At 44.3% G+C, this 24668-nt stretch overlaps 1 protein-coding gene and 1 pseudogene across 3 annotated transcripts in view; one reads left to right on the top strand and one right to left on the bottom strand.

Moving 5' to 3' along the window:
- WBP1L (WW domain binding protein 1 like) overlaps positions 1 to 24064 on the bottom strand; it is a 59512-nt gene extending 35448 nt beyond the window's left edge. The window contains exon 1 of one of the 3 annotated variants that reach the window (XM_004020150.5): positions 321 to 24064. In XM_004020150.5, the coding sequence (XP_004020199.2) occupies positions 321 to 347 (27 nt within the window). In that variant the 5' untranslated portion in view covers positions 348 to 24064. The remainder of the gene's footprint in view (positions 1 to 320) is intronic. The other 2 variants (XM_042238856.2, XM_027960546.2) reach the window with 2 other exon arrangements.
- On the top strand, positions 12969 to 13087 carry LOC114110361 (small nucleolar RNA SNORA70; annotated as a pseudogene).
- Positions 24065 to 24668: the final 604 nt, after the last annotated feature.

Below are 24668 nucleotides of genomic sequence, written 5' to 3'. Positions count from 1 at the left end.
CTCTCCCTCCAGGCCTCACCCCTCAACTGTTTCCTCACTAAGGGCTTGGCAATGGTTTTACGGTGTCTAATGGAAAATCAGAACAGACACCCCAGCAAGATCTCAGGGATACAGGGGGGTTAAGAACCCGGTGGCCAGGGGAGTTAAGGAGCAACTAGATAGCAGGAAGAAAAGCCTGGAAAATTCTGTGAGGGAGCTGGCCTGCTGCAACTGCGAGACATTTTCTAAAAGGTTCCCTCCACCCAAAGCAGGAGTAGGATAAGTAAGCTCCCACCCTCTTCCCTTTCCGAACCCAGTTCCCGGACCACCCGTTCCATTACCTGTCTAAGACCCAAAAGGAAAGGCATCCTGCAAGAGCATCGTCCACACTAACGCTGGGAACAAAGGGCTTTTGAAAAGTTAAGGTCTTGGAAGGAGCATTTCCCCTGGCGGGTCTGGTGCTCAGCGTTCCCGGTTACCCGGCCTTCCTTAGCAAAGAAGGAAAAGTAAACAGAGTCCTGGGACCAAGCGGGCACTCTTCCTCCGGCTCTCCTGGCTGCTCCCCGAGCCTGGCTCTGACCCACCCCCACCTTCTCGTGACATATCTCAGACGCAGCAAAGCTGAAGCTGTCTGCCAAGGGGGAAATGACATCAGTTCAGGCACGGCAGAAAAAACTCCAGACAGCTGCTGGAGAATACTGAGAAGGATGTGCCGCAAACCCATGAAGTCCAGCCCTGGACCCACCTAGGGCTGGAGCCGACAGTGAGGGGGGACAAGGCCGCTGCCCGCTCCCCTTTGCTCCCCTCGGCTCTGAGCAGGCTGGACTGTACATAAATCAAGGCTTTAATGCTGCAAAGAGCTACATTTCTCTGAATAATGATGGGATTCTAAGAGCTCCCAGGGAATTGTTTCTCCTCCTTAGTTAAGAAAACAGGGCCCAGGAGCTGTCAATTTCACAGAAATTTTCCCACCCCACCTCTGCCAGAACCGACAGTGCTCTGCGCCTGGCTGTTCCAACTTTCTCAAGGGACGGATGCAATTCAGAGAGGGCTGGGAGAGGCACCTCTTTCCCAGCGAAGGTAGGACATGTTACCTTGGGTACTGACCTCTCGAGCCCTCGCTCTGACAGGAGAGTTTATGTTTCATAAACAGACTGCATGTACAGGTGCCAACATCTTTCCTCACTTGTCTTACAAAAGGTACAACAAGTCCCACCGCAGCCTCCAAGTTGCCAGTGAAGCAGATCTCTATATTTAAACCGACTCTTGCTTCTGAAAAGTTCACTACCTTAGGTTTGTCAGACTTTCTTCTCTAAGTGCAGTTTACGGAGAAATGGCTCTCTAAGGTAAGCTTTTGTACAGGAAGCAAAGGCCCCGGGGTTGGCGTCCTCACCTGACTTTTCCCAGTCAGCGGTGTAAGCCAGCTCTTGTCTGGCTAGTGTTCCCTTAACAGCAGGTCACACTCCCTCCCTCCAGCCATGAAACCTTTAGCAAAGACAACAGTAGCAAGCATTTGTGTTTGGATTTGGACTTGCAGAAATGACTCACAATGAGAACAATCTTCAGAGGAACACTGTAAACCCAAAGTTACTTTCTAATAACTTCCTAGGCTGCAGATTAATGATATTTCCATCACTCAAAGCAAGTATATCTCATCTTTTTATTTTCTGCAACAGTTTTCTTTCAGTGATACTCAGCAAAGGCCCCCGTGGGACTGGCACTGTGCTGGGCAGACCCAGGTAAATCAGAAATGATTCTTGCAAATTATTTTTCACCTCTATTATCTTTCACCTCTACTGAGGACAATAAATTAGCAGTATATAACACTTACAGCAAGGTGACTTGCCAAAAGTACTTTTCAATCATTAGCGAATCCAGCCAGACACACAATGTACTTGCTACAGGTCTCCCACTGACGGTCAAGGTCACATCGACTTTCCTGACAAGGAAATGAATAAGCCAAGACAGCTGGGCCATTTCCTGGAGTCTCACAAAGAAATGACTAGCAGCCCCATTGCTATGGAGAAGGGAAGCGGGGTGAAGTGGCTTCTGCCACTGCAGGTGTTTGGGGACTAGGAAGCCATTCTTCAGCGAATATGTCCCCTCAAGACGCGGTCATCTAGTCTAGCCCATGCCTTGCTTCTACCCTCACACATAGGATGAACTGCCTGGCCTGGACACTCAGACACATCCCTCTGGGCAAGAGAGAAGAGACAGCTTTCTACACCCTCTTTTCATTTCCTCGAACGTAGACCATCCTCAAACACACCCAGCATTATTAACTTTGACAATAAAACTAGTGGAAAAGGCATCCTCAACTCCTCCTGGGCAACTCCGCTCTGAACCTACCTGACAAGACAGCATGACACCCACAGCTCTATGGAAAGAGTACATGGCGTAGGCATACTATTCATTCATTCATTCCACACCTACTGAACGCCCACAGTATGCCAGGCACTGGTAGAGCTGGAGGTACCTCTGTGAGCAAGACAGTCAAGAATCCTTGCTCTAATGGACAAAGGAAACTTTCCACATTTCTAAATAATATTTATCAGCAGTCATCTCTGATTAAGTGGAACTGCAACAAGATTACTAGAAATTCAAAAATAATTTTGTCAAAGTTCAATCTCAATGATCAACATTGCAACACAGGCTTCCCAATTTCCTTGCAACCTAATAAATTATTCTATTAAGGATGCTACTCAAGACAGTGTTTCTAATCAGCATTTGCCAACTTTCATCTTCTTACAAGACTATAAGATTCTGTGTACCAGGCAGCATTAAACCGAAAACAACATCATACACTCTAACAAAGTGACTACTAAGAATGGTATCTTCCTCACTGATCTACTTTTCCTTGCCCCTAGTCCCTGACCAACCCTCACTGAGTTCTAAAATTTGGAGGATGAGGAGAAAGAGCAGCTGAAATGGCAAATGCAGGCATTCCCAGGAAGGCAAGTTCACTTTTTGCCATGACTTATGAATATTACCACAACCCAGGGACAAAGTAGTCAGTTTGGGGATTTAAGAAGCAAAATGATAATCAGTAGTTTCTACTAGTCTGAAAAAAGATTCTTTTATATAAATGATCCAGGTTCATACATGGTAGACCAAAGCTAAGTCAAATCCTTAAACCATTTTAGTCATCTCCCTGACACAATGTAGAATTTGATTCAATGCTGAATTCACCAACTAAAAAAAAGGTGGGGAGGGGGAATTCTCTGGTGGTCCAGTGGTTAGGATTCTGTGCTTCCACTGCCAAGGGGTATGGGTTCCATCCCTGGTCAGGGAACTAAGATCCTACATGCTGCAAATCACAGTAAACCAGAACTGACCAGGATTATGCTGTCAAAATGTTCAGTTTAATAACTGTTTATGGCCCTGAGTAGTGACAAAGATAATGCTGAAACCGTTTGGATTAATTTATTAAAGAAGACACACTGCAACAGCTATACTTCCCTGATAGCTCAGTTGGTAAAGAATTCGCCTACAATGCAGGAGACCCTGGTTCGAGTCATGGGTTGGGAAGATTCGCTGGAGGAGGGATAAGCTACTCACTCCAGTATTCTTGGGCTTCCCTTGTGGCTCAGCTGGTGAAGAATCCACCTGCAATGTGGGAGACCTGGGTTCAATTCCTGGGTTGAAAGGATCCCCTGGGGAAGGGAACGGCTACCCACTCCAGTATTCTGGCCTGGAGAATTCCACGGACTGTATAATCCATGCAGTCACAAAGAGTTGGACACAACTTAGCAACTTTCACTCACTCACTCATTGCAACATAATACATGTTCAAAGCTAGTGAAATTCATTCCTTTACTATAGTTGATTTAAGAATCTTTTGGCAACATTTTCCTAGGCAGCCTATGCATTTATAATCCTTAAATTCTGAGAAAGGGCTTCCCTGGTTGTTCCGTGGTAAAGAATCCACCTGTCAATGTAGCAGACACAGGTTCGATCCCTGCTCCAGGAAGATTCCACATGCCAAGGGGCAACTAAGCCTGTGCACCACAACTACTGAGCCTGTGCTCTAGAGCCTGGGAGCCGCAGACACTGAACCCATGAGCTGCAACTACTGAGGTCTGCATGCTAAAAGCGTGTGCTCATCAACAAGAGAAGTTTCCTCAATGAGCAGCTCATGTACAGCAGCTATAGAGCAGCCCCTGCTCACTGCAACTAGAGAATGCCTGCACAGCAACCAAGACCCAGCACAGCCAAAACCAAATAAATAAAACTTTAAAAATAAATATTAAAAAGAAATTCTGGGAAAGAGGCAGAGCGAGAGAAGTTATTTGCTAGTACTGACAATGAAACCAGCCGTTATGTTAAGAACTTTCATTTAACCAACATCTCATGATCATCATGTAGGTATTAATATCCTTACTGCTCAGCTGTAGAAACTGAGGCATATGGAGACCTGCCCAAGGTCACAGAGCAGGCAGAGTAAGAGCAAGGATCTGAATGACGTCTCTGGCTCCAAAGACTCTTTCCTTTACAATAATACAGGAGTCATGATATTAAACCAGAAGTTACCGGTAAAGCAAAAACTGGAACTGACGGTCAGCTAAACGCTAAGCAGACACTCATGTCCCTAGTCAGTGCTCTAGAACCCTATCTGTAAGACTGTCACTTAACAATGAATCTGACAGTGGTGTTCCCAAGGATAGGGTCAGGGCCTCTCATTCTGACCAACTTTGGGGCCTGAGCTCCATGAAGTAAAAGACTAGGACAGTCCTAAAGTTCTCATAAGTTCCCAACATGGAACCGGTCCCCACACAAGGAGCAAGGTGGCATGGAAGGTCTTCCATGCCTTGGATCTCAGGTAATCTGGTGAAGTGTTCATCGGCCAGCAGAGGCTAAAGGAGACTAGGGCTGAGGGCTCTGAGTTTCTCATTTCGCAATCAAGGAATCTGAAGAAAGAGGGTTTTGTCAGAACAGGATAGCAACTGCCAGCTTCCAGGGCAAGAGGTAATCTCCAGACCTAAAGCTTTTTATTTCCAGATGCTTTGAGTAGAGGCTGCAACACAGATACAGAACATCTAAGATAAAAATAAAAGACCTTTCTTATCACTCGCAGGCTGTGCACAAGCACATTTAAATGCCTTCAAGTTCTGACTCAAAAAATGCAGACATGAATACTAACCCAAACCCCAGATTGACAGGAGTGCCACAGTCAGTCAAACCAAGACATCATGTCATAAATGCAAGGCTGGGCATCAATAAAAGGATCCTGAAGTAATTATTTTGGGGAACGCCATAGGAAGAATTCCAAGCCCAGAACAAAGATTGGCAGAACCTTGCCAAGTAGAAATGTTAAAGACTGCTCAGCTGCCAGAAACCAAGAATACTAACTTATCTGTGTCCTGGGACTGGACAAAGGCAGACGAGGAGCAAGTCTGCTGAGGCAAGGTAACACACCTCTCCTGGGTTCCAAAAGGGACAAGGAGGTCTACAAGGCACAGGGCTTGTTTCTTCTACAAGGCCTCCATGAAAACCTGGGGATGCTCTCCTACTACTTTCCTGAGTCTTCCCAGAAACTGGCTGGGTAAACAGCCCTCAACTGCAGTACACAGTCACTTGTTAAACATCAGATGATATATTTCAGAGAGGGAGAACCCGAACCTATATTGCTATCTCATATTTAACAGATGAAAAACATGCGCTTCAGTGTAGTTAGGTAATTCATTCAAAAACACACACCTAGTAGGCAGTTGGAGCCAGCATTTCAGCCAGACCTGTGTGGTTGGACAAAATGGCTTGAACAAGCATGGACACAGTGTTTTGATATTACACCCGTCACTTCCCCCTCTTCTGTGACATGATAATCACAGTCACGTCCAGCCACCAGGATAGACCACGGGGATGAGAAAGATCACTACTGGATGAACTGGCCTTGCCCTGAAGGAGTGACTTACTCAGTTACACAGTGAGGGAGCAAAGACCTCAGGGAGAAACAAATGGCACCCTATAATAAAAGCGAGGGAAGGGGTAGAGCCAGAAGTGTAAGAAGAGCTTGAAGAAAGGAAGCTGTTGAGGGACAGACTGGCCAAAAAAGTGTCACTGTGAGATGGCTAACTAAAAAAAAAAGTAGGGTTTGGGGGAGAAGATGAAAGTGCTAAGCAAGGCCAAGCACGACCAAAAGCATGAAAACAAGGGCACACGGGGCATTCAAGAAAGGCTGAAGATGAAGCAAAGATCAGCTGGCGGTATACAGCAGAGGCCAGCACGTACGTGTTTGTTTACTGAGTACCTGTAAGTGGCACATTTTTTCTTTCTGATGACTATGGTAGCACTATAAATGTCAAGGGCAGGAATTTCTATTTTGTTAAGTATCTTGGTTCTCTTGCTGTTTAATTATATTTACTCCTAAAATATGATAAATCTTGAATCTGATTTTGTGGGGGGATGTGGAAGGTGCACGGAAGACATCCATGCAATGGTACAGCCTTAATCTTTTAAATAGAGAAGTCAAAGTAGCAGAAGCTGAAACTGGTTTACAACAGCCTCCTAAGGTTTCTGCCTCCTGCTTATCTGCCCCTTAACAAGAAAATCCGTTTTCTGTTGACAATCAATCACTCTGTTGGTATTTATTACCTTCATGGATAAATATTTACTGCCTCCTCTGGAGAGTCTAGGGGTCTCTGAAACTCACCACTAACCAGGAGCTGTCACTGATGGTTAATGAGCTGCTGCTGGGTCTACAGTTTTAGCTTTATCAAGTACAACAGCAGCCTTGTTTGTTTCTATACCAAAATGCTAGGTTCATTCTTCCTGCTCTGAAAACAGTTCAACCTCAACCAAACTGGCAAGTAGCCAAGAATTACATGAAAATCAACAAGCTACAACTCAGGGCTGTCCCCAGAAAGATTTCATGTGTCCTCACAAACTGCTCTCTAAACCAAAGATCAGAATAAGAAAAAAGGGGGGACCTAGGTCACACCAAATACGTGATACACACACACATGTGACCTGGAAAGAGAACCTCATTTAGGAAAATTAGTCTTCAAGGCCTCCACTAAATCTGATTTCAGCTTCCACTTAGGGGCAGGACAAAGAGAGACTCAACCCACTTTTGGTGAAATGGTGGCAGGCCCCTGGAAGGGCCAACAGCATGTCATTTTATTTACGATACCTCAACTCTGAGGACCTGCAAGCAGCTCTGGGCTCTCTGGGTGCAAAGTCATAAGAGCAACTGTGCAGACTCTCCAAAGTAAGATCTTGGTTGTGCTTTATAAGAAGATCCGCTCCCTTGTCTATGTGTCAGCAAAGTCATTTATTCTCAGGCCTATGTCCTCTTGTACAGTATAAGCAATGAAAGGCCAAGGTACATAACGTTCATTTCTGTGTCCCTCACAGTACCAAGCAATGCATCGCACAAAGCAGGCCTTCAAGAAAAGATGGTCACATGGATGAAGGAATTGACAACTACAGAGAAAATGGTAAAAATGAAGTTAATACAGATAAACCTGAAACATTAGGGCAGGTGACTTTTTCCTGGTCACAGAAACCTGAAAAACAGCTGAGAGATAAGGAGAGCACCTGGACGGTACTCTGAGCTCATAAGGCTTGATGAAGGGATTGGGAAACCCTCTGGTTATCCACCTCCAATTTTCTCAGCTGAGGAATTTAAAGCACTTAAGCCATCTCAAAAGCCAAAATCCCTTTCTCAAGGTACAGCTGGAACATGACTGAACGCCCCAGCAATAGTTTTTCAGTTATGGGGAATGGGATGAAGCGGGTCCTGGTTTTGTCTCCCATTCACCAGAAATTCCATTAGCAACACCAGGAAGTCACCTTTTCTGCTTCAAGGACTATGAGACTTAATAAGGCCTAGCTGGAAACACAGCTCCTGGCACCAAGCCTTTTCTCATTTCCTAGATCTTATGTAAATCAAATATTACTTCCTCCTTCCTTAGACTATTCGGTAACCAAACTTTCTTCAGGTCTAAGATTTCATGGTCAAAAACACCAGCAGAAAACTTTAAGACAACTTATCCTTCCCAGAAGATGTAGGGAGTGCAGAAACTTCTGGAACACGCACATCCATAGCCCAAGTAAGATGATGACTGAAGGTGGTGAAACTGGAGGGGGAATCACACTAGATGCCAAGGATGCTGGACCTTTCATCACATTATGGCCAGCCAAAGCCACACCTGAACCCTGTGGATTCCCAGGCCACAAAGGAGGAAGCAACACAGGATGACAGCAGTATGTAAACTGACTTCAAAGACATTTTGACCATGGGCCCAAATCATGAAACAAGCATGAGAGCAAAGCAAAGGTGGGCAGGCAGGCCCTACTCTCTATGCCTAATGACTAGGGGAGAAAACGCTGGAAGGGGCTTTGAGAAAGCATCCCATTACAGCAAGAAGTCAGTGCAGGCTACTGTACCTCTCGGGGAAAAAAAGCAGCAGGTACCAATATCCTATTTTATATTCACCATTCCAAAGTCCTTCACTTTGCTCAAGATGCATATCCTTGGCAAGGTGTGCTCAGTATTATAGAAAAGGAGGCACTGACCACTGAGAGACACAATAAAGCATCATTCTTGCAAAGAATTCAAGGTTTATAAACTACTTTCACATCTTTTCATTGTTCCTTACATCAGCTGATGATGGGGCCAGGCAGTTATTACCGCTCCCGCTTGCCGGACCGTACACCGAAGGTCTGAAAATGCCAGGTGACTTAGGGCTAGACCGACGGTTTCTAACTGAAGGGGCAGAGGTCTTCCCGTAGAATCCCAGTGAGTGACCGCCTACAGGCAGATTTCCCTGCAAGCTAGACTCTGTCAGGGATCTGGCACTCTACCACTCATCCTCATGACCTTGGGCCAGTTACTTCACCTCTCTGAGCCTTCATTACTTCTATCAGCATCACCCAGAGGCCGCTCCAAGGCAGCTATTTCTGTGATAAGATGCTCACATGGTTGAAGACATTTATGGTCTCTCTTAGAGATTCACGGTGCATGTGCTTCACAGTTAAGCCTCTGAAGGGTCCCACAGTTAAGCAGCTTCTTTAACCCTAAGCCTCCCACACTTCAAACAGCACAGCCTTTCTTATTGAACATCTGTTCATAGCATCATTATCTTATCGCATCTTTCAGCCTCCAAATTCTATTTTCCATCTCTGCTCATCAGTCGTGAACTGCCCCCCCCATACTGTACCCTGAGGACAGGCGTTGTCAGGCTCTGGATGGGGGACACTGTGCTCTGGACAGCTGAAAGACAAGCCATGCGGGCTGGTCTCCTCTATTCCCCAGGTTTCTCTGAACCTCTGTGCAACCTCTGATAAGAACAGGATTTCCCCAAAACCTCTCCCTACACTAGAAATTGAGGGCAAAAGTTAATCAGAAGTTAATCTTTCACTTTATATACTGGGCAGAGGCTAGAAATGGATGCATGTGTCCCCCACCCCCTAAAAAAAAAGACAAAGATTTCAGAGGGATAAAGGAGAGGACTGCCATGATTAAAACTTACCACTAGAGCCGTTCAAGTCAAAAAAGAAAGGCCTGTGGTTGGAAGAGCACTTTTTGATACTCATAGGACTGAAGGGTGTCGCTGGGTAGTTTAACTTTTTTAAAGTGGTATAACTCTTCTGGATAATTCCTTATGAAAACAGAAGAACTGTCATAATTAGCTGAATTTTCTCATTGGATTTTTACCTCTAGATCCAAATTAAATTTTCACATGCAAGATCCTCTCTTGTAATGTTAAGGAATTATTGTCAAGTTTTTAGGGTGTGGTATGGGAGAGCGGTTATGTTCTGGAACAAAGTCCTTTTATCTTTTAGAGATTCAAACGGAACTATTTATGGTTGAGATGATAGAAGTCTGCAACTTGCTTCAAAATAATTGCAGTGGGGATGAATGGAAGTGAAAGTAGATATAGGTAAAAACAAGACTGGCCAAAATGCTAAACTGCTGAAGTTAGGAGGTAGGTACATAGGCGCGTCATTGTATTATACCATTCTCTTTAGCATTATTTTTGTAAATGTTTAAAATGCTCCACAGTAAATTGAGGATCTTATTCTGAATAATGTCCATTTTTTACCCTAAAAACACTGTTTAGAAAGCCCTACAAGAACTAGGGAACACCAAAAGCTTAAGTAACAAAAGAAGAACATAAAGTGACATTGATCAAAATTTAAAACAGCTGTATTTTAAAGGACACCATCAACAAAGTGGGGAAAAAACAATCAACGGGGGGGGAGGGCAGGGAAATATTTGCAAACCATTTATCTGATAAGATATTAGATAATGATTTCTGATAAGTGTTAACTGTGGAATTCTTCAGAGGCTTAACTGTAGAACACATGCATCATGAATCTCCACAATAGATGGTAGAAGACTCTGACCAAGAGAAGGCACACTCTGTGGGCCTCTTACAGCAGAAATGACTGTCTCAGAGCCAGCTCTAAGCGAGCTCAAGTAATTGGCCCCGGGTCATGAGAATCAGAGGTAATATAGCTAGGTGTAGAGTGCCAGAAACCTAACGAAGTCTGGTTTTAAAGGAAAATCTCTCCTTGAGCAGTCACTCACTGGGATTCCATGGGAAGACTGCTGTCCCTTCAGTCAGATTAAGACTGCTTATTTTAAGATAAGCAAAGGACTGAACAGGCATTTCTCCAAAGAATATATGCAAATGACCAATAACAACACAAAGAGATGCTCAGCATCACTAGTTATTAGGGAAACGCAAATCAGAACCACAGTGGGATGCACCCACCAGGATGGTTATGATTATTTAAAAAAAAAAAAAAAAAAGGGCAACAGTGTTAAAGAGTATGTGGAGAAGCTAAAATCCTCACAAACAGGTAGTAGGGATATACAATGGTGCAGCCACTATGAAAAACAGTTCCTCAAAAGTTAAACAGAGTGATCATATGACTTAGCAATTCCACTTCAAGGTATATAACCAAGAGAGAGAAAACACACGTCCACTCAAAACTTGTATATTCATGTTCAAAGCAGCATTACTCATAATAAATCAAAGTGGAAAGAGCCCAAATGTCCATCAGTTAAGAACTAAATGTGTTACATACATACAATGGAATATTAATTGGCCATAAAACAGGAATGACATATGGCAGCAACATGGATGGAGCTAAAGATCGGCATACTGAGTAAAGTCAGAGGCAAACATCATACATCACTTATATGCGGAATCTAAAAAATTGGTACAAATGAACTTATTTGCAAAACAGAAATAGTCACAGATGCAGAAAACAAACTTATGGTTACCAGCAGGAAATACACTGGAAGATTAGGACTGGCAAATACACACTACTATATATAAAATAGATAGCTAACAAGGACCTACTGTATAGTACAGGGAAATTGTCTCAATATTCTGTAATGACCTACATGGGAAAAAAATCTAAAAAAGGAGTGGATATAGGTATCTGTATAACTGGTTTGCTTTGCTGTACAGCAGAAATGAACACCAGCTTCCCTGATGGCTCAGCAGTAACGAATCCATCTGCAATGCAGGAGTCATGGGTTCAATCCCTGGATCGGGAAGCTCCCCTGGAGGAGGAAATGGCAACCCACTCCAGTATTCTTGCCTAGAAATATGCCATAGACAGAGGAGCCTGGCAGTCCATGGGGTCACAAAGAGTCAGACACAACTGAGCAACTAAGCACACACGCACGGAGAAACACAACATTGTAAATCAACTATACTCCAATAAAAATTTTTTTAAAAGGAGTGACTTATTGACACGTTACAACAGATGAACCTTGAAAACATGATGCCAAGTGAAAGAAGCCAGTCATAAAATAGCACGTGGTATAAGATTCCATTTACATGAACTGATCAGAATGGACAAGTCCACAGAGACAGAAGGTCAATTAGTGGTTGTCAGGGATTTGGGGGATCTTGGAAGGAGGGGTGGGAATGACTGCTTGTAACAGCACTTCTTTTGTGATTGATGAAAATGTTCTGAAATTAGATAGCGGTGATGGTGGCCCAAACTTGTGAATACACTAGAATTATCTCACTGAATTGTATATTCCAAAAGAGTGAATTGTATGGTATGTGAATTACATCTCAATAAAGCTGTATTAGGTCTGGCATCCTGCAGTCCATGGGGTCGTAAAGAGTTGGACGCGACTGAGTGACTCAACAACAAAAGCTGTATTACAGAAATAAAATAAAAGCAAGCCTCAGAAAGCATTCTCAACTCAGAAAAGGAAGCACCAAATGGAGGTTGGGGACTGGTGTCAAGAAGCTTCAAGGAACCCCTCAGCTCAGTACAGTACACTGTGAGCTGAGAGCAGCCCGATCTGCAAGTGGCAGTGCTGGGGACAGAATGAACGATGATCCAAAACCCCCCACTCTTTTCCTCGCCCAAGAGGGTACAGTTCAGTTCAGTCGCTCAGTAGTGTCTGACTCTTTGCAACCCCATGAATCGCAGCACGCCAGGCCTCCCTGTCCATCACCAACTCCCGGAGTTCACTCAGACTCACGTCCATCGAGTCAGTGATGCCATCCAGCCATCTCATCCTCTATCGTCCCCTTCTCCTCCTGCCCTCAATCCCTCCCAGCATCAGAGTCTTTTCCAATGAGTCAACTCTTCGCATGAGATGGCCAAAGTACTGGAGTTTCAGCTTTAGCATCATTCCCTCCAAAGAAATCCCAGGGCTGATCTCCTTTAGAATGGACTGGTTGGATCTCCTTGCAGTCCAAGGGACTCTCAAGGGTCTTCTCCAATACCACAGTTCAAAACCATCAATTCTTCGGCGCTCAGCTTTCTTCACAGTCCAACTCTCACATCCATACGTGACCACTGGCAAAACCATAGCCCTGACTAGACGGACCTTTGTTGGCAAAGTAATGTCTCTGCTTTTGAATATGCTATCTAGGTTGGCCGTAACTTTTCTTCCAAGGAGTAAGGGGGTACAATGGTGTGTATATCAGAATAACAGCATATATCCTAACTTACCTGCTCTAAGAATAAATAATTTCACACTTTTATACTAGAAACCAATTGTTTTGCAGCCAGTTAAGCTGATCATGGGGGCCTGGTGCAATGGCTGCTAACAGCAGCCTCCTCGGCAGTGTACGCAGCCTGTTGCCTGTGCAGGTTGCTCAAAGGGATCCTGGAGACAACCCTTTCCAGGACCTTCAAGACTGGCATGCTGTCTGCAATCAAGGTTCCAGACAGGTAGGCTCAGTGTCTTTGGAAGGCCCCAGTGGCCTTCCAAAGGGCAGAGTGGTCAGGGTCCACGTTGGCCAAATTATAACGTCTATCTGCACCAAGCAGCAGAACAAGGAGCATGTGACTGAAGCCCTCCTCAGGGCCAAATTCAAGCTCCCTGGCCATCAGAAGATCCACATCTCCAAGAAGTGAGGATTTACTAAGTTTAATGAGGATGAAAACACGGGCACAGAAGAGCGGCTCACCCCAGACGGCCGTAGGGTCAAATACACCCCTAATCATGGTCCCCTGGACAAATGGAAGCCCCTGCGCTCGTGAGAGCCATGGCACTGTCTCCTCCTTACTCATACCCACCAGTAAGTCCTACTTCCCTGTCCAAAATAAAACTGCGAAAAAACACCTCTCACCTGATTGCCAAGGGGGATGATATGTAAAGTGATTCATGTTCATTTTGGACAAGGAGTAAACCAAAATGTATTCTTAAATCCCTCCACCGAAAATAAGTCTTGGGTCAGTAAGGGAACAGGGAAGCCTTAATGTTCACCAGAGCTAAAATAATTAATAACAACAACAACAAAGGTTAATATTTGCCTAGTAATTACTATGTGGCGGGTACTGCCTATAGGCTAGCTAGGTGCTAATATCCCATTTTACAGATGAGGATACTGAGTTAACTAACTAACCCAAGGTTATATGGAAGTAATCTGGCTCTAGAGTCTGCACTCTTCAACAATGCCAGTTTCAAGCATCTCTTCTTCTGGGATACTACCATGGAAGGGTGGTAGTTTGGGCTTGAAATTAAACTTGTGTGCCTCACAGCAACTGGCCAACAGCTCCAGGCCACCTGCCTGACATTCTTGAGGGGACCACAAACCACTTCTTTTAGCAGATGGGCAGGCATTTCTACCCTCCTCTGGCTACAGGCTCACTGCCCTTGGGTGAATCCTGCTCCACAGCAAAGGGAGCAACCAGTTTGCAGACAGGGAGGAGACCTCTACACCTTTGAGGAAGTAAACTGAAATGTTCTCCAGGAGCCTGTGTTAAGAATCAGAAGACATATCTTCAAGGATAAGCAGAAGGTGCAGGTGAAGAAATGATACTCATGTGTGTGGGGCAGTAAGCCCTACTAATGGGAATGTGAACTGATACAACCATGTTGGGAAGCAACTTGGCACTCTTGGCCCTGAATTCCAAATGTCCACACGTTATAACCCCATAACCCCCAATTCCACTTGAAGGAATCTAGCAAACTGCAGACAGAAATAAGTGCAACAATGGTCACTATAGCACAGTGTGAAAATGCAGAACCTTGGACACAATGCACGTTCATTAATGGAGGGGTGGTTAAATAACTTATGATCTCAAGCTGTAACATACAGGCATTAAAAAAAAAATCACAAGGCATAAAGAAGTCTACAGTATATGAAGGTTTGAAAGAAGTGCATATTGTTAAATACTATATGTAAAGTATCCATTTTTGTTTCAAAAACAAATGAAAGATTCTATTCAATACTCTAATGGCTCACATGGGAAAAGAGTCTAAAAAATGGTGGATATATGTATTTGTAAAACTGATTTGCTCTGCTATACACCTGAAACTAACACAATATTGTAAATTCAATAAAATTACATACTCCAATAAAATTTAAAAAACAAATGAAAGAAAACAAAGAATGCTACCCATACCAACAATTTCATGTATTTTATGTGTATGTACCTTTATACATAGGAGTTACATTACTGTATCTATAAATATGCAGCATAAGCAGAAAAACCACCAAAAATACACACCAAACCACAAACTTTCAATTTCTTCTCCAAGTATTTTTGTATTTCTCTGTTACTTACCATTGTTATGAGCCATTGTTATTTTTGTATAATTAAAAACTGATATGAAAAGGTAACTTAAAGTCCAAAGAAAAGCAGCAATCAGGTCTAAGAAAGGCAATGGAGAGACAGCCAGAGTGGACCTTCTGCCACATCAGGTTTTCTGCTCCTTGCCCCATCCACCGCAGCAGCAGCAGCAAGGGGATTTGCATATTTAAAAACAAGGGACCTAAGAAAATAGAAAGAAGTATTCTTACACTATTTAACTCTATATTCAAGTCCCAAAGAGCTACAGTGCTCCAACATCCCAGTGCAGAAAGCCACATATTAACTTTCTCTCCCAAATAAACCACAAATATGTAAATCCAAACTAAGCTATGGTGCTTTCATTCTGTGTTTGATTGGTTTTTAACACAACCAGAGTGAAATCGCCAGGTGAAATCTTAGGTAAACAATATAATTTTTAAATGGCGAACAAAGAACAGTTATGAAAAGTGATTTTCTCCATGAAAGGCATGTATAAGAATGTATACATTTTATAAGAATGTATAATAAAAGTGTTACAACACAATCTGTCTTGCTCCATATTTAAAAATCAAAACAGGTATTTTTTCATAACTTCTCTCTAAGATCCACGCTTCTAAGCCACAAATATTCCTACAACATCTTACATTCACTCTCATCTCTTCAAACACAAATTTAAATTCTTTAAAACACCTAAGATCGTGAATCAAAACTGAGCCGTGACACTATGAGAGTGACGACGGCACCAGGAATAGAAGATACACAGCTCATCTGCTGTCCCACAGACGAAAGTATGGAAAGATGAAAACCAAAAGTAAATAAATCCGGCTATGGGAATGCAGCTGAGTGAGTGAGAGGATCCAAAAAAACCCCATCCAGGCAAGACTCACAAATATGAGAGGATGACGGACTTTAATTCCCACACTGGGAAAGCCCAGAATTGTATCAACAAGCTGCAGAATTCAATAGAATGAGATTTGTTTCCCTTTTCCTTACCTCCCAGGTTGCAGTATTCTGGATTTATTTGTATTTCTTTGTTTGTGGTTTCCACATTGCATGTGGGTTTTTGGCCAGACTTTGCTCCACCTAGTGGATCTGTAAAGGATGGGCCAAAAGGGCGGTGCCCACGGCTGTCTGTTGTCTGCTGCTGAGCAGACAGGCCACCCAGATCCACTGTCACCACTCCTCGTCCCCCAGTGGCCACGCTGTGTGGTCAGAGAAGGCTCGGTGGCCCCAACAAAGCCTACCATTGAGGCTGCAGGGCAAGGAATGAACCCGCGTCACTGGACTACCCGGTCTTCACGGTCCCTCAAACATCAGTCCAGTGGCTTAGGCAAGAAAGAAAGAGGTACGTGACCTGGTCAGGCATTCTATCGGAGTTGGAATTTTAAATCCAAACCCATCTAAGTTCCCCACAGCACCCACAGAGTAGTCAGCCTGTGCCCAGTATCCACAGATGAGCTGCGTCCTGGGGCCTGGCAAAAAGGACTCTCCTCCAGACACAGCCCCGCTGAGGTCCAGGACCGTGAGCTTCCATTGTGGCGACCGGAGGACATCTAATGGTTTCTGCAGGCTGAGCGTGTGTGAGAACTAATATTTGTGAGGCCAAAAATGAGAGGAAAGCGAAGACTTGGAATGAGCAAAGGAAAAAGTTCTAAGAACATGACTCAGTTCAGAGTGATTACGGGACCATGGAGGACACAGAAAAGGAAGTAACTGGCCATCCCGCTTTCACTGGGGCGAAAACAAACATGTTCTTAAAGTGAAACCACAAGGGTAGACCAAAGTGAGAGGAAAGAAAGTTCAAGATGGGGTGACTGAGGGAGGCTCACCTGCTTACTGAACCACAGACTGAAAAAAATGTGCTTCTGTCAAAGCTGTTGATGTTGGCTGATAAAGCAAAGCTGACTGGTAAGGCACGTCAACATGACAGAGTAATCAAGATTCAGGACATCAAAGCTTTAAACTGTCCCACCTGAAATTTGTCAGAGGTTATTTTACACACATCTCTTCATAGGAAAACTGACCTCAAAAACCCCAAGATTCTGAACAGGAGCCGGTAAGGGGACAGCAGGTACCACACAAGGGTCCCTCCACCTTGGCACCACTGACATTTTGGGCCAAACAATTCTCTGTTGTGGGGGGACTACCCTCAATGTTTAGCAGCACCCCTGGCCTTCACACAACAGATGCCAGTAGCGCTCCTGAGTTATGACAATCACATGCTTCCAGGGACTTTCCTGGTGGTTCAGTGGTTAAGAAACTCATGCAGTGCTGGGTCTGTGGGTTCCATTCCTGGTCAGGGAACTAAGATCCCACATGCCCTGGAGCAAGCCCACATACCACAATAACTGAGTCTGAGTACTTCAACAAGAAAGCCAGAGTGCCACAACTAGGGCTCGATGCAGCCAAATATAAATACTTAAAAAAAAAAAAGATTCCAAACACTGACAAATGTCCTCAGGAAAAATTGTTCCCAATTGAGAATACTACTCTACACAGGTTCACCATGAAAAGTTACCTACACAAGTAAAAGATCAGAATCAAACTTAAATTCAGATAAAGAACAGGATCAAGGAAGTCACTTCAAACTCCCCAAATCTCAGTTTCTGAACCTAGTTTGAGAGGTAACAGCAACTTACCAATCACAATGAACTCTGAGGACCCTCAAACATAATAGCAGTGGTGAAGTGAAGTCACTCAGTCATGTCCGACTCTTTGCAACCCCATGGACTGTAGCCTACCAGGGTCCTCTGTCCATGGGATAAGTATTATTATATTTAATAACCATTAAGTATACTCCAAAAGCTTTACATACAGTATGTCTTTTCACCTCCCAACAAATCTATAAGGTATATGCTATTACTATCCCCATTTTACAGATGAGGAAACTAAGGCACAAAGAAGTTAAATACTTTGCTCAAGGATAGTAAGCGGAAGAATCAAGTCTGGAACTCATGTAGTCTGCCCCCACAGCCCATGACTCCACCACTACATTAGACCATATTCCAGCTCCACACTGGAAAACTGTTAGATCTGCATTATCAAATAGGTGGTGAGTGACCACAATATCATACCATATCAATCCAGACTTCTGGAAAACAGTCTGGCAGTTCCTCAAAAGGTTACACAAAGACTTATTAGACCCAGCAATTTCACTATTAGGTATATACCCAAGAGAAATGAAAACATATCTACATAAAAACATGTTCATGCATGTACACAGCAGCATTATTCATAATAGCCCAAAAGGGGAAACAGCCCAAATGTCCATCAACTGATGAATGGACAAATAAAATGTGGTACATTCATACAACTGACTATTGGCCATACAAAAGGGAATGAAATGCAGATACACGCAAAGAAATACCAATACATCAACATGGAAGAAACTTGAAAACATGATGCCAAGTGAAAGAAGCCAGTTACAAAGGACCACATGGTATATGACTGTATTTATACAGAATGTCCACAATGGGCAAATCCAACAGACAGAAGGTAGATTAGCAGTTGCAGGGGCCGGAGGAGGAAGGGGTGTAATGGGGAAGGGGTGCTAATGGTTATGGAGTTTTTGCGTGGAGCGATGAAAATGTTCTAAAATTACATAGTAGAGATGCTTACACAACCCTGTGACTTACTGAAAAAAATATATTTTCTGTACCCTTTAAAAGGATGGAATCCTTTGCCAAGTGAATTATCTCTCAATAAAGTTGATATGAAAAAATTAAATGTCTTTAAAAATTCAGTTTCTCAGTTATCCTAGTCACATTTTAAGTGTTTAGTAGCCACACATGGATAGCACAGATACAGATGATTTCCAACATCATATAAGTTCTACTGGACAGCACTGCTTCAACAATGGATAAAAGGCCTCCTTACCATCTAACTGCAGCCCACAAGTCTCAACCTACTCTCACAGTCCTCTGCACACCCACAGGCAAAGCTTCCACCACAGACTGTGTGCCTCTTCAAAAAACTCCATTCCCACTCTTTCATACTGGAATAACCACCACCAGCCCCCACCTCCTGGTCCACAGACATCCTACTTAATGTTATCAACCTAGAAAGCCCTGTCCAAATGCCTCTCCCTCTATGAAGCACTCCCTAAATCCCCATCTTCGCCCAGTCCTAGCCATGGTTCCCATAGTCCTTTGCATGTACTCCCATTATAGGGACTCGTTACATTCCTTAAGACCCTTGGACAGCAAGGAGATCAAACCAGTTGATCCTAAAGGAAATCAGTCCTGAATAGTCACTGGAAGGACTGATGCTGAAGCTCCAATACTTTGGCCACCTGATGCAAAGAGCTGATTCATTGGAAAAGACCCTGATGCTGGGAAAAACTGAAGGCAGGAAGAGAAGGGGGTGACAGAGGATGAGATGGCTGGATGGCATCACTGATTCAATGGACATGAGTTGGGGCCAACTCTGGGAGACAGCGAAGGACAGGGAAGCCTAGCATGCTGCAGTCCACGGGGTCGCAGAGTCGGATATGACTGAGCAACTGAACAACCATTACAGCACTGATCCCTCCAGATTACAAATCAGTGTTTGTTATCTGTCTTTCTCACAAGATTATCATCTCCTTGAGGACAGGGCGCTGGTTACTCATTTGAGGGTTCTCAGTGCCGAGCAGCACCCCACTCCAGTACTCTTGCCTGGAAAATCCCATGGGCAGGGGAGCCTGGTAGGCTGCAGTCAATGGGGTCGCACAGAGTCAGACACGACTGAAGCGACTTAGCGGCAGCAGCAGCAGTGCCTAGGAATAACAGCCTGCTGCAAAGAGCGAACGTTTCAGTAAATGTTTGCTGGAGTCTACTGAAAGGATTTACATAAGCAACTCATGGTGTTGATTTTAGACAACTGCTCACTTTGGTGTATAAAATAGGCTAAGAAAGAGAAAGAAACAGGATAAGAATTTGAAAGTCTCATAACTCACTATTCTACAAGAAGGAATGAGTGTGGTCACACTATAATGCTGTAGTTAGGAAAGAAGAGTGGAGCAGGGCTTCTGTACTGAGAACTAGGGCAGCAGAGATAAATAAAGGTGGGGGGAAGGGATACATTATTGCGGGGTGTGGTGGGAAAAAACAAATCATGAGCTAGGGCCCCTGTCCAACTCAAAGTCTGAAGCATGGCAGAGGGAAGGTAAGGACCACATCTCTACAGATTTGTGCCCAATCCATCAGTTGGATCACTTTATGGAAAAAGACATTTCTACTAAAACTTTAAATACTACAGTCAGATTTTTCCAGTTGAATCTAACCAACAAGAGAAAGAAACTCTGTATCTCCATCATAATTCAACTGAAAAAGACAAATGTCAAGGCCTTTCTGTTTGGAGACTCCATGGCTTTTTTTATCCTTTATAGATTCACAGAATCACATCTGAATTGCAAGGATCTACAGGAAAATTAAGTCTAAGTTCCTAATCACAGAGGGACTTAAACTGATGAACTTATCTGGGCCAGGATGGCAGGAAATAATTGTTCCAGTGCAGAGCTGGAACCAGAGAAAGAAAGCTGCCAAATATTATCTGATATGAAATGCAAGTTTTTTTAAAAAGATTGTATTATGAAAAACAATTTATCTGTATATACATATATGCTTATATACATGTAGGTATATACACATGTGTACACACAAATGTACATACACGTTTATGTGTGTATATATGCACATGTTTCTATACACAGATATGTGTGTGTGTTAATCACTCAGTCTTGTCTGACTCTCTGCGATCCTATGAACTGTAGCCCACCAGGCTCCTCTGTCCATGGAATTCTCCAGGCAAGAATACTGGAGTGGGTGGCCATTTCCTTCTCCAGGGATCTTCCTGATCCAGGGACTTGGGTCTCCTGCATTGCAGGCAGATTCTTTACTGTCTGAGCAACCAGGGAACACACACATATATACATAATTGAATCACTTTGCTGTACACCAGAAACTAACACAACATTGTAAATACGTTCAGCTCAGTCATGTCCGACTCTTTGCGACCCCATGAATCGCAGCACACCAGGCCTCCCTGTCCATCACCAACTCCCGGAGTTCACTCAAACTCATGTCCATCGATCCAGTCGGTGATGCCATCCAACCATCTCATCCTCTGTCGACCCCTTCTCCTCCTGCCGCCAATCCCTCCCAGCATCAGTTTTTTCCAATGAGTCAACTCTTCGCATGAGGTGGCCAAAGTATTGGAGTTTCAGCTTTAGCATCAGTCCTTCCAGTGAACACCCAGGACTGATCTCCTTTAGAATGGACTTCAGTTAAAAAGATTGTATCTGATAAAGCCATGTCAAGAGAAAAAAAATGCCATGAGGTACCCATACCACTTTCAATACGGAAAGAGTACAGAGAGTCCTCCTCAATTCAGAGCTAGCCAGAAGCTACTTGTTGAAACAAGGACAGCGAGTACCTGAAGTACATTCTATACCAAGTGGTCTCTAATTTTTTTTTCTTCACTTATTTCTGTAAACCAAAAAAAAAAAAAATCAACAAAAACCAAAAACTAAATTGACTAAATTGTGGGGGATTCAGAGTTAATTATTATAGAGTAACTTCCATTTCAAAGGTTAAAATTCACAAAACAATTCTCACCATAGATACTGAGAAAGAGAGTCTATAAGATGAAGGCATGAGTGTTAGGGGGAAAGGGTCAGGGGGATAGACTACTCATTTCAGAAATTTCCTCTTCTCTGCAGGACCTGTAACAACCTAGTAGCTGCCGTCCAGTGTTAGCATCCATCCAAACGGAACAAAGTACAAAAGCCGCCCTGTCCCTCAAGTAAGTATCGGAAGTGCCAGAGAGATGATAAGCAAACAGCCTGTGATCCACAAATGGCAACTAGGACATTACACTGAGGATCCCTCCCACGTCTTCTCTCCACCTCCTAGGCTTCCATGACCTGGGAAGGAACCTTCATTTTCCATCCGGTTAAAGAAATGGATCTGGTTCCCACCAGATGCCAATCACTGCTCTCCACTAGGGAGATGCAGTTCACAGGCCCAGGGAACCCAGCTCCAAAGCCTGCACTGTTCCTAAATCAACCCCCTAGTAATGCTAATTACTGGTTATTGGGAACAGTCTTTAGAGATATTTAAGTGCAGGTGTAAAGGAAAAGCAACAGTTTGTTCTATATTTTGCTCTCTCAATATCTACATTTCTTGACCAGCCCTAAGGGCAGTAACTTTTCTAATAAAGAAAACTTATTTCTCCTGCCAGCTTATGATTTTAACTGAGAAAAGAAAGAACCCCAACAAAGCCTAGAACAGAAGAGTCCCAGCCCAAGAAAAGGGAATGTGCTGGGCCAGAAAATGAGCTCTCCTCCTTTCATACGTTATTTCTAATATACAAAATATAGTCTTTGAGAAGAGCAGATGATATTTCCACAGACAGATGAAACAACAAATTCTGGAAGAGCCACAGAATGGAGTATTATTCACCCATAAAAAAGGAAAGAAATACATGCTACAATGTGAATAATCCTTGAAAATTTTATGCTAAGGGAAAGAAACCAGATACAAAAGGTCATATATTGTAAGATTCCATTTACATGGAATATCCTGAATAGATAAATGTATAGATACACAAAATAGACTGATGTTTTCCAGGGGCTGCGGGGAGGCAAAACAGGGAGGAACTGCTTAATGATAGAGGGTTTTCTTCCCAGGTGATGAAAATACTCTGGAACTAGATCGAGGCAGTGGTTGCTTAACACTGTGAATATACTAAATACCACTGAATTGTTCATCTTAAAATGGTCAAATGGTTTTAAACGATTTATGTTATATAAATTTTACCTCACTTAAAAAAAAATTAATGTTTTAAATAGAGGATACTAATGGGCATAACAGGATGCTCATAAATTCCTAGGAAAAATGATAAGCATTTTTGCTGGCATTCTGCTTCTACTCTTGACCACACCAAGTTCAAGTGCTAAGCTATACTATATAGATTCTGTCATCTTGCTCTGTGTTTGTAGGCCTTTCTGAAGAGACAGAGAAAACAGAACGGTAAAGCCTTGCCAAATGCAAAGAAGGGAAGGAGGGTGATTCCCCCCACTGCACCCCACCCAACTTGGCACCAAGAGTAACGCTCCCATTAAGAGTTTCGAAATGCCAGCAGCGGCTGAAATCTGCACAAGCCACCTAGCAAGAAAATCTAGGGTGCTCCATTTGTTGACCATATTGGCATCAGCACCACCCTTTGCTCAAAACTCTGAGCTGGCCGAGGACAGCATCAGTCACTGGCTTCCCCAGTCCAGTTAACCTAATAGTAAGACCTTGTTACAGCTCAGGTGTGCGCTGCTGCTGAGGGGTCCCAGGCTACTTCATCCCACCTGCCTTCCCAGAGTCCCGCCTCCAACACCACTTAAAATGGGGTAAGAGGCCCCTAGAACATACCCCGATCCAGCTGGAAATAGATATCCTCTCAGCCCCTCTCAGGCCAGCTCAATAACCCACGGACCCCTACCCGCACGGACGGACACGCGGCACCGCTGCCTCACAGACCTGCTCCACTGGAGGACACGAATGCGCACCCCACACACGCCCCGCTGGATACTACTATCCATTCACAATCATTCCCGGCACACCTGACTGAACTGCCGCCTCAAACGCCCCTCAACTCACTTGGCAGCATGCCTCTGCCGCCTCCCCGATACCAAAACCGTCACAGGTGCTCCTCGGCTAAACACCGACGCCCCCTCAGACCCTGTCCACTCAAGCATGGGTGACCGACTCAGGAGCCTGCAACTCTTGGTGACAATGTTCCTTCAGGCCCTCTCCAGCCACGCCTCGACGACCCCGAGGCCCCCAGCCTGGCCCCTCAGGCCGCAACACGACCCTCCCCCTTACCTGCGGGGGTTCAGCCCTGACTGACAGGGGGCCGGGCAGCGCCTGGAGGAGCAGGAGCGCCATGCCACCCAGGAGCCTTCTCCTCGCCATCCCCCTCCTGCTCCTGCTCCTCCGCCACGGCGCCGCCACCTCCCTCCTCCTCCCTCTCCTCCTCTTCCCTGGTCTTCCTTCTTCCCTTCTTTTCCTATTTCACTCTCCCCTCCCGTTTCCGGCTCCGCTTCACCCCGCCCCAGCCCAAACGCCCTCCCAGACAACTGGGGTGGTTCTCCAGTTCCTACGCGTCATTGGCCCTTGCCCTTCGCCCATTGGTTAAAAAAGCTGTCGATCAAGTCGAAGTTCCGCCTCCTTATGAAGACGGAAAATCGGAGAAATTCAGCCAATGGAAAGTAGGAGGAAGCTGGGCCATCTTGGGGGCTGGGAGGCGGTATAAATACGTCCGCTCCGCAGAGCGTGGCGGAAGTACCTCCGACGGGGGGCGGGACCGTCCAAAACGTGGGTTGAAAAGTCTAAGTCTGGTGTTTACCATCTTGAGTGTGGCGGAAGTACTAGGTTTCCACGGTTTAGCAAAGAGAAGAGGTTTGGTAATTCTAAAGGGTGTTGGAAAATAAGTTACTTTTAGAAAGTAACCGGGTGCTCTCGAAGAAGGCTGCTGTAATCTAAAAATGTCTTGATGTCTTTTGTCTTTAAGCACAGCCCCAGTACCAGGGTCGGTCTCTCTCTTGGTCTCAAATTGCTCAAGCAGCAGCTTGGGTCAATTTGAATTCCATGTCAGATAGTATCTTTACCTAAGGCACAGTGCTTTGTCAACCCAAGTTCTCAAGGGAG

Source organism: Ovis aries, chromosome 22, assembly GCF_016772045.2.
Source record: "Ovis aries strain OAR_USU_Benz2616 breed Rambouillet chromosome 22, ARS-UI_Ramb_v3.0, whole genome shotgun sequence".
Taxonomy (NCBI): Eukaryota; Metazoa; Chordata; class Mammalia; order Artiodactyla; family Bovidae; genus Ovis; species Ovis aries.
This window is presented reverse-complemented; position numbering and strand designations above follow the sequence as displayed.